This window comes from Morone saxatilis, unplaced genomic scaffold (genome assembly GCF_004916995.1).
Source record: "Morone saxatilis isolate NCDOM2014 unplaced genomic scaffold, NCSU_SB_2.0 Contig19, whole genome shotgun sequence".
NCBI lineage: Eukaryota > Metazoa > Chordata > Actinopteri > Moronidae > Morone > Morone saxatilis.
The window spans coordinates 19331884-19342647 of NW_023339751.1; the positions used below are offsets into that span (position 1 = coordinate 19331884).

General features: G+C 37.8%; 1 protein-coding gene across 1 annotated transcript; it reads right to left on the reverse strand.

Annotated features, from left to right (window-relative positions):
• Positions 1 to 3966: 3966 nt before the first annotated feature.
• On the reverse strand, positions 3967 to 7544 carry LOC118329561 (homeobox protein Hox-D11b-like). Its single transcript, XM_035663784.1, has 3 exons — positions 6728 to 7544; positions 5435 to 5576; positions 3967 to 4650 (listed from the first exon to the last, which is right to left on the reverse strand). The coding sequence occupies exons 1-3, from the start codon at positions 7374 to 7376 to the stop codon at positions 4557 to 4559; spliced, it is 885 nt and encodes a 294-aa protein (XP_035519677.1). The 5' UTR covers positions 7377 to 7544; the 3' UTR covers positions 3967 to 4556.
• Positions 7545 to 10764: the final 3220 nt, after the last annotated feature.

Sequence of the window (10764 nt, forward strand, 5' to 3'; positions counted from 1 at the left end):
ATGGGCCTGAATGGAGCATACACTGTGGCGTTTAAAAAATACTTGAAACACTGTTTTACAGGCTGAATAAAAAGTAGCAGAGAGTCGTTTACAAGCTTGTTTGAAGTGTGTGTGTGTGTGTGTGTGTGTGTATGTGTGGTCTCAAAGTGTATCGGGGCTGAGATTAAAAGAGGGGAGATGGGCTTTGGCTTTTCTTTGTCCGGATAAGTGATTTCTTTTTTATCTTCAGCTTTTAGTGAAGTGATCTTGAAAAAAGTTCATGTTGGCGCTATGTGAGCTTTCTTTGGCGCATACCACAACCCAAAATGTCAGTGGTCTCCAGTTGGATTTGTATCAGTGGACTAGTTCACTTATCTGTTTTTTTAAAAGCTGTCTTTTGTTGTTTATTTATTGACTTTCTTACTTACTCACTTATTAATAAACTGACAAATTAATAAATGAATGAATCATGCCTGCTTGTGCGATTGCACATAGATTAGATTACAGTGATTCTGATTCTGATTTTAGGCTACAAGTATATTATTTTAATTTTTGATTCATGTTTGCGTTTGGATGTTTTGCTGTTGAGACCCGTGTCTGTCCAGTGGAAACCACTTATCCCCAGTTTAGGTACTCTTACTCTTGAGTTTGAATTTTTCAGAAAGATTAAACAATTTAAATTCTCATTGGATTATCTGAAAAATGCATGGTCACAAAGGCGAAAACAGGGCCCTTTTTTCTTAGCTCATAATTTACTTTTTGGAGACACATGGATCTATCTTTCAGTGGGTCTAACGTACCAGTGGCCACGGCCTGCTCCGGCTGTATATGGTATTATTTAGTTAGGTCATTCTAAGATACTGAATACTTTGCAATTGCCCCCATGCCAATTATTTAAAGACTTTCTCCATCCATCGTTCTTGTGCCCATGTTTGTGTGTGAAAGTGAAATTCCATTGGCTGGAGAAGAAGGGTGACAAGCCAATGGAGGCGTGGCTTAAAGACAAAAACGAACTGTGACGCTTTTGCACATTTTCTAACATAGACCTTGATCGCTGTTTCATGTGCACTCTTAGCGCCATCTGCTGTCTGTGTGAATGAAAACAGGCGGGATTCCCAAACTTGTCATGCAACAAGGCACACACATCTACAGTAGAGAGGGAGGCATCTTATTTGAGAGTATTTTTTTAATTAAATATAACCCCAGAGACACTGTTAGTGAGTTGATTCATTGATCATTTTAACACAACTATTTAATAAATAAGTTCATATTTAGCGGGCCAACCTTGAAGACCTCTGTTCTTTTTCACCAAACAGGGCACCTAAATGTATTTTTCTTATTTAGCACATAATCAAGTTAGTATAAACTCTTTCAGCTGATCTCATTAATAGAAGGAAGAAACACATGAATCAGCGCTTATAATTTAATTTAACTGGACCCAGGAGGATTCAGGCCAGATGGATGTCATTGCAGTAAGTTCCTCTAGGAGGCAGTGTCTCTGGTAGTGAAGGTGGGAGGTCAAGCTCAACCTGCTGTTACAGAATCTGGGGTGTTTGCTGTGTAATGCTCGCAGGCTGACATACATTTATTCAACAAACTGTAAAAAGTAATGGACAGACGCTGCCAACATTGCCCACACTGCACTGCCATAAACTGAGTCAGCTGTTTTAGAGTTGAGTAAGTACTATTACTACGATTTACTCTTTCCATTGCTGCTACTGTCATGACCACTTTGCTATTGCTGTTCTGAGCACACATTAGTGTGCATAAGCAGTATTTAAAAATAAATAAATGATTTATAACACACTATAATGTAGTTGTAACAGACATTTTAAGTGTTTATTAATGTGTAATATTTGTCAACAATTAAAACTCCTATGAAGATATATTCTATATTGATACAACTGTGTTTTTACTATATTGTTATTCATTATACAATATATGCCCACAAGAGGACTTACAGTTGTTGACACATACATTAATAAACACTTAAAGTGTTGCCTTTTCCCTGTTATTTCTATGACTGATACATCTATCATTGCAGCTACTACAACAACTGCTGTTATTGCTTCTAATTGCTGCTGCTGGCACTAATGTTACTACACTACACATCTTAATACAGCTACCACCAACACTGCAATATAATACTGTAACTGTCACTTTTTTTCCTTCTAACAATAGTGCTGCTGCTACACCACACAATATCTGCAACGACTCCTTTAACTACTACGACTATTACTAATACTGCTGCTGATACCTGTTACCCCTAATACTGCCTCTTCAACTACTCCTATACTATTAATAGGGTTTGCACTCCAATATGCCAGTCTTATTGTTTCTACTTCTATTATTAGGATTAAAAATGTAAATAAAACAGCACAATGCCTGCAATAATAATAAAAATATATAAATAAACGTGCCTGTACTGGTGGAAAAAAAGGCCCGGCAGGCTTGCGGTGGAGTTTATTGTAGGTCATTAGGTTGAATGCCTTTAGTTCCAACTAGAAACACAATCTCCCCTTTCATCTTCTTTTTACGTCACACACAAATACACACTCACGCACAGCCCCACTCACACACACAGACTGAGTGAGACAAAGAGGTAGAGACAGCAGACTGTCTGTATTGCCCCAATAAAAGTCATTAGGTGGAGGAAATGGTGGTTGTGACGGTGTGGTGTTCAAGGTTCATTTGCAGCCTTGGACTCACTGTGTGTTTCTGCTGTCTTGTCCGGTGTTCAAAGTCTGGGTCAGAACTCCAGCGTGAAGAGAAGAGAAAATTCACTATTTAATACCTATTTTCTTTTATAGTTTTAAATTTAATTTACGGATGTTACATTTTATATTAATGTAACCTGGGGCTGCAATTACCTGCAAATACCCTGCTTTTTGCTTAATATGGTTGTGTTTACGATTTAGGCATCATCTGAAATGTGAGCCTATTTAATTGTACTTCTGGGTATACTTTTTTGTTCCAGAGGTGATCACACATGACATGCATTTCATTTTATTACTATATAAAAACATTCAAACAAGACCTTGAATCGCCCCAGACAATGCTGTAACAAACTGGCATTTAAAATAAGCATTGTTTGTGTCGTTTGTGTAAATATTTTCTTGTTTTATAATGTATATTATTTTATAAAACAAGTGTCTAAACTGATTTCTGCCACCACTAAGAGACAGTAAATATAAATGTTATTTTCCATTTATAATTTCACAGTCAGACTAAAGCTAAACTTTAAATGTCATATGAATTTGGTGTGGTTTTTGTTTTCAAAGGCTTGAAAGCTTTTGCAAATTTCAGAGTAAAATGGAAATGCAATTTAAAATACAAAATCGCATCATAAAACCCTCACAACTCAAATTTATTTTACATCAAGGTTTTTACATCAAATTAAGGATTACACATGCCTCCATCAAAGTCCAACAACAAACAGTTCCTCTTATAGCGATTATTATTATTATATATGGTTGTCAAATATTTTAATACATTGTCTTCAAGTGTATGTATTGAAGTATAAGACATGAATATATTAAAATCCAAGCTGAGTAATCTTGCAATAAATGCAAGGACGAACACTTGACACAAAAGTAGAAAACAGGCATGAAATAATGGTATGTCATTCAATATTTGGTTAGATTTAATACAGTTAATATGTCTTTCTTATGCAGTCAGTCGTTTTTCTAAAAACACAGAAGCAAAATAATAACCAATATCAAATGTCACAAATATAAGAATAATTAATGTAGATTGTCTTTGCTTGAAAAAAATGATTATATTTATATGCTAAATAGATTGCTAAATGTTATCATATGAAGTATAATTGTCATTTGTTATTAACCTTGCGCAGGCACGTCACTTATTAACAAATTCACATGAACAGCAAGAGGATTTATAATTAAAAAACATTGTGATGACATCAATAGTGGTATATCTGTTCAGTTTAAAAGCTCAGAACCACACTCATTTACACACACACACACACCATTAGATTGTCAGCAGTGCAAGTCAACATCAAAACACCCAAAAAATAAAACAAATAAATCAAATCAAATACTCAGAGAAATGTGAACTGCAAAACACAAGGCTCCACTGATAAGCAAGAGCTTCATCTGTATTTGATGTTTCCCTATATTTAGTTTTTTAAATGTATGTCCTCATTCCTTACTATATTAGGACATGAAGGCCTGAGGCACAGAGAGGTTCATTTGTCCACAGTAGGCCACATGACTTCAGAGGGAAGTTGGGTTCAAACGAGGCAAAAGGAGCATTCTGAGTGTTTTCTTGATAAGAGACAGAATATTCAATGGAGACCTTGCTGTTTTTTTACTGTCCATGGTGTGTTTGTACTCAAGAAAAAAAACACGGGGCCAAAACATGAGCCTTGGGGTTCTCCTTAGATGACAGGAAGGAAGTGGGTTTGTTTATCTATTTGTTTGTGTTTGTCTTTTATTTATGTCTCTATTAACCTGCCTATATACAGTGCTGTGACACAGTTTCCAGAGTTGTCACACAGTCTGTACATGAGGTTGGAAGAAAGACTGTCTCTTACTTCTTTCTCCCTCACCTGTCCATCAAAACAGGTGGTATCCTGTGTAGTACTGCAGTCTGTCTCTTTTCAGTTTCTTCTCTTTCATTCTTCTGTTCTGGAACCAGATTTTCACCTGTCTGGATCAGCAAAGAATAGAATAAAAAACATGTTTTTACTATATGATTTCTCTGTGCTGTTTTCACTAAGACAGAGTTTATTTGAAGTTCCTCATACAGAATATTCATAAGGGAAAGTCATCACCAAATTTTTTTTTATTAGTTATGCCTACATCTACTATGCCTACAACAAACGCACATGCCAAATAAATATGATGATGAATTTTTAAAACTAAAAAAATGTTGTTACAGAAACATCATCCGTTCCCGATACTACACATGGTGTGGAATAGTGTAACTTTGTGTGTTACATCTATCACTACCTTGGCTTCTCACTCACTTATTTTTATTACCTATTAATATGCCAATTACTTTTGTGATTAATCAGAAGATTGTCAGAAAATTGTAAAATGTTTTCTCTTTCCAGTGTAAAAAAAAATAAATGTAAATAATTATCCTACTCATGGGTTTCATAGCACTGTGCTGCAAGTGGAACCAGAAACTGGGTAATTGGGTTATATTAAATGAAAAATGCTTCACTGCAGCCAGAAACTTATGCTGAATAACTCCTGGTGAGCCCTAATTTAACCTGATCTGAACCCCAAGTGGAGCAAGGTTGTTGCTTTGTAACTGTGCTCCTGTGTCCCAGGCAGCAGCTTGTATTTTACAAATCTTTCATATGTGAGTCAGTGAATCAAAACTGGGGCCCAGGCCTGCCTGGTATAATTATTTTACAATGCAACATGTAATTAAAATTAAAATTAAAATTAAATAAATAAAAATTAATATTGCAATATGGACGCACCGATCTGTCAGGCGTAGATGGCGGGACAGCTGCATGCGTCTGTCCTTGTTAATGTAAATGTTGAATAGAAACTCTCTCTCCAGCTCTCTGATCTGCTGCTTAGAGTAAGGACAACGCTTCTTCCTCCTCAAACAGGGCTCTGCTGGAGAGAGGGAAAAGGTTAAACATGATAATAAACACAGACAGACAGATAATGATATTTCGGGATGTATAGATAAGAATAGATAGATAGATAGATAATTGGGGTGCTGATTAGAATGGTCAGAATATCCATCCAACAGAGATAAGCAACAATTTGATACAAAATTACAATTTAATTGACATGAATTGTCATTCTTAATTTAAGGTGAATGTAAAGTTCTGAGTCAAAACAGTGAGATCAAAAAACACAACCTTCATGCTGTAAATCCTAAATTGAGCTAATTAATACAACTTTACACTTACTTACTATTTACAAGTGTTACAAGTATTCACATAGTTATTTGTAACCATCTATAGGCAGAACCATAGGCCCACATGCGTGGTTAGTACCATGTTACTATTTACTATTTCAGCAGCCAACCACTAGTTGCATGCAACTAAAAATACCAACAAATGGACAGAAAATTGGAACATTAACCATCGCTGTTTATAGCGCTTTGTATCAATCCAGGCTTCATTCACAACAGACCCTATCTACATAGGGAAAATTGTTAATATGAAAAGTAGGCTACGATTTTTAACCTTATAAACATGAGCCACGCTGTAGGCTATATTCCGTTTTAGAGACATTACATTGTTCTATTGGAGCAATTAAGTACATTCCTTTTGTTCTTTATACTTGTACAAGAAAAGTAGTAGCATACGTTATTTTTTGTATCCCAATGTTTTATTTTGAAAAGACGAACCTGTTCTAATAAACTAAACACAGAGCAGCAGGCAATACAACAAATACAAATACATACACATACATACATGAATAAAATAGTTTATTTTAGCCTAGACAGAGGTCCATAAGTTTGCTATTCTTGGCTGGCAAGTTTAGGCCCATTCTCATTCATTTATAGCCAAATTATATTTTTATGTTAATATCAGTAGCCGAAAGAGTCTTTTCTATTTCAGAGCATGGAGTCCCTGGAAGATACAGAAATAATAATACCTTTATATGTATTTCACGTAGTAGGCCTTTCAGTTGTACAAATATCTCTGTCTGTCTTAACTGCTGTCTGATTTCTCAGAAATGTAATTTAGGAGTGAAGCAATGTAACCAGTCTCTAGTTGGATATAGCAGGTTACAGTATGGCTTCTACTCACTCGGTGCATGGCTGTAGTCTCCTCCGCTGCCGCTGGATAACGGCGCATCCTCCTCCACCTCCTTCCCAGGCCGGGGTGAGTCTGACCCCTCCCTCACCTCGCTGCTGTCCCCGCTATGACAGCTCGTCCACTCGGCCCGATTTGTATCTTTCTCCTGTTGGCTTCCAGGGGAAACATCCGCTTTCGGGTCCACTCCTTCTTCTGCATACTCGACAAACTGATCGAAAACCGGCGGTAGGACTCTGCCGCGCCCTCCCGGGTAGAGGAGCTGTGAGTCCGGACTGAACGCGGTGTATCTGCCGGGGGGGAAGCTCCGCGGGTTTTCTGCAAACGACTGGACGTGAAAACGGGGATCAGAGGCGCCGTACAGAAAGCAGTCCTTGCTGGTGTTGAATATGGTGTCCGACGAAGAGCCATGGTAGTCGTGGTGAACTTCCCCCGGTAAGTTGAAGCAGGATGGCGACGGAGAGGTGACGGGACGGTTCGCCTGGTAGAGGGTCCATTTCCACGGAGGACGATACTGCTGCCGTGGGTCATGGTAGCAGTGGCCCCGGTACTCCAGCAAAGCGGTGCCGTTCTCCGTTAAAAACGGTGAAGTGATCGAGCCAAAGTCAGACTTTGACGGGAAGGAGCAGTTTGGAAAATACATAAGTTAGATAGTTATAGCTAATTAAAATACTTTAAATTTTGAACAGGCTGTTGTTTGGTCAGAAACAGGGCAATATTACCCTGTTGCCCTAAATCATAATGTAAACTTAATATAAACCTAATTCTGCATCGTGACCTAAGCCCTGAAAGTTAAAGCAAGAATCATAATTGTGATAACCTATGAGTAATAAGCCACATCTCCTCATTACTTCCAAGACCTCAATGAGACCACCTCTCAATGTCCTTTGGAAAGTGAGGAAAACATACTGTAGTCTTTGACCTTGAGCCTGCCCAAACTCGTCTGCTGAGTACAATTAACTAAACCTACAGCCTACAGGCTGGGCTGCACATTTTTGCAGTCAGGCCAGCCCCAAGCACACACACACACACACACAGTACCGTAGTTAAGCCTTTATGACATTTTGAATAAAACATAAATAGATTGTCAAAAGGTGAAGTTGAAATGTAAACCTGACAGTGAGTGTTATGTCTGTACTGTAAGCCTTTAATAAAAATATGTTTTTCAAGCACAAAGACAAAAATTCCTTTGCATATTGATTCTTTATGGATGTATAGGGTTAGATAAGACTTCCTGGATAGTTTTGACTTGTAGTACCATACCAGATGTTCAAAGCAAATTTCTTCAACTTCATGGAAAAGGAAGGAGCGCAAACAAGTTGTGCTAGGCTGAACTTCAAAGTCCATTTTGGACATTTATGGCGGAGGCTTAGTTTTTTTTGCTAAATGTATTTGATTAAACCCCAAAAAGAGCCTTTCCAAAGGTTTTTATCCACTGTGATCAGCCATTGAGTCCTATGTCCCCAGGCTGAGTCCAATTAAAGGAAATGGGATAATGAAAGCTGCTTGGTGCCTGACTTGCTTCTTCTCATCTTTTATAGTATGAATATTGTGGCTTAGTGACTGGCTTATCTAAAATATGATGTGTTTGAAGGGAACATTCTAATTTTACTCACATGATTTTTAAGGCTCAGAGTCTAATTCTGATATTTTGCTGGGCTGACCCAATTTTCATTCTTAAACATTAAAAAGATTTTTCCTGCTGAATTTATCCTTAACATTGTGAGAAATGTTGCAACTGTGCTTTAAAAACGTGTATAAAATGTGTTTCAACATGTTATGAAATTCCATTATCTGCTCAGTATTTTGCAAGCTATATCTCTTTAACCCCCTCTTTTTTTTTCTTCTGATATTTAATTAGTTAGTAGCAGTAGGTACAGTAACAATAGTCTCACAGCAGCAGTGGAAGTAGATACATTTATATTAAGTATATAACTTATAGTTAAATTCAGTACTAGCACAACCACTGGTTTTAGACAACTACTTGGACAGCAGTACTAATAACAGGTTATTGGTCATTTCTTTATGAAGTCAACTATGTAAGAGTTTTATAAAAGGAAAACCTTGTTGTTTGAGGGGCTTTCCACATTTATTTCCCCACTCTGTATGTGTCAAATCAAAAGATATTTCCTATTTCACGCATTCACTTCTCATGAGGACATCTCACTGAAACACATCCCTGCGTTGTTGTGATGGAAAGGTCATTAACACTTAATGCCCAGAGTTATGTTTTTGATGTTCTTGTTATATATTGACCATATAATGTTCAGTTCTGACACACACTTTATAGCTGTTGACATAAAAGTGCTGCTCAGTATAGATGCATGAGAAATAAGATCTGTCACACAATGAAGGTTGATTAAGGCTCGTTAACACTGACAAAGCACACACACTGCCATAGGCTCAGGTAAAGACCATAATATATTAGATGCCACTACAATTGATTATTTTAATAATAAACAAGATTTAAACTTCCGGAAAAACTTCAGGAAAAAGGCAGTTGGAGGCTGTTGCCAATCTTAAGAGAAGGATGTGAATGCCAACCAACACAGCTATGCCTTTAAACACAGACCCACAACATCTTTAAACCCTGAACAAAACCTGCAAAAAGGACTACCAACCAAAATCAAAATTAAGTTTATTAACTATATAACAAAGGCCTGTACTGGTGGGAGCTGGGGCTCTTGCTCTCTCTCTCTGTCTGTCTGTACCCTCATAGTCTGTGGACATAAGCAGCTCTGGTTCATTACTTAGTGAGGCTCTCTGCAGAGAGAAGACATGAGAACAGACAATAGACAGAGGATGAGGGAACGCCACCAGAGGATTGGCTTACTGGCTCACTACCTTTCTGTTAGAGAGGCTGTTGACAGGAGAGGCATTGAGTATGTAGGGGATGTAAATCATGACCAGGAGTGGCTTTTTAATGTAACAGGACCAGTGCACACCATTGTCAGGAAATATAGTGCAAATTGTCAGCATGTATGTTAGTGTTGCTTGATAGTTCAGTTAAATAAGGAACATTCTCCTGTTGGCCATGTGGCCCTTTTCTCAAAAGACATTTTGACATGTCAGAGTGGGAAAAGCACAGGTGTAAAAAATAAAATGGTGGCTGGATTTCATTCAGCTGCTTCAGTTTCAGGGTCCTGCTATTGTTCATGCTGGCTTTCTGTCACACTACTGGGACGCTTCAGAAGGGTTAACAGCTGTGTTTTTCCTACTATGAAAAGTCTGCTGTGGAAAATATCACTAGTTCTGGTTTGCTGTCCAGCTGTGTGTTGGACAGTGTATGTATGTGGATGTTTTTTCACATGACCTACACTGTCTTTGGTGCCTCAGCAGGTGTCTTGTGGGCTGCTACGCTTTGGGACATTTCCATCATTGTTAGAGGATATAATTGGGCTGTTTCTCTCACTGCACAGGTGTTCATGGCCTCTGTGACCAACCAATGGTAAATATGGTGACATCTTTTAGAGGGTTATGTACACACTTATACAACTAGAAGGACTCCGGGTATTCTTTACACCAACAGATTCTTAGTTGTATGCTTTGGTTTCTGGTTACATCTCATAAATGTGTGTAAAATTACATATAACTTACAGAAAGCAGGGCTGTTGCAGTGTGTTGAGTGAACTCGATGAACAAACCAGATGCAGACCTAAAATGCGCATTATCATAGACAGATGGAAGTCCTTAAAGGAGCCAAAACAGGCCACACCAGACACCCCTTAGGCCTGTAGAGATATAAATACCTTAGTGGTGTATAGGGATCTTCCCATTTATTGTATAATACATATTTATGTCTAATTAAAAGACTTTGTCTATTTAATGCTCAGCACCAGGACATCTGAATGACACATTAGGACATTGTCCAAATGGGAAGGTCATCTACTTTAACCCTTTTTCAACAACTCCTTTTCTTGTTCTTCTTCTAACTATATGCTTTGTTCTTCTGCTATTATATGTTAATTACTGGAGCACACACTGTTGCTCTAATGTTTAACATCCCAGAAAACACATGATGTTCTCCAGTA

Bases quoted from the DNA above. Each gene is read 5' to 3' on its own strand.
- LOC118329561 (XM_035663784.1), bottom strand. From the start codon at position 7,376: ATGTATTTTCCAAACTGCTCCTTCCCGTCAAAGTCTGACTTTGGCTCG. The intron at 5,577-6,727 runs GTGAGTAGAAGC...CCCTCTCTCCAG, and splicing joins AGACTACAGCCATGCACCGA to CAGAGCCCTGTTTGAGGAGG. The intron at 4,651-5,434 runs GTGCGTCCATAT...TTGCTGATCCAG, and splicing joins CATCTACGCCTGACAGATCG to ACAGGTGAAAATCTGGTTCC.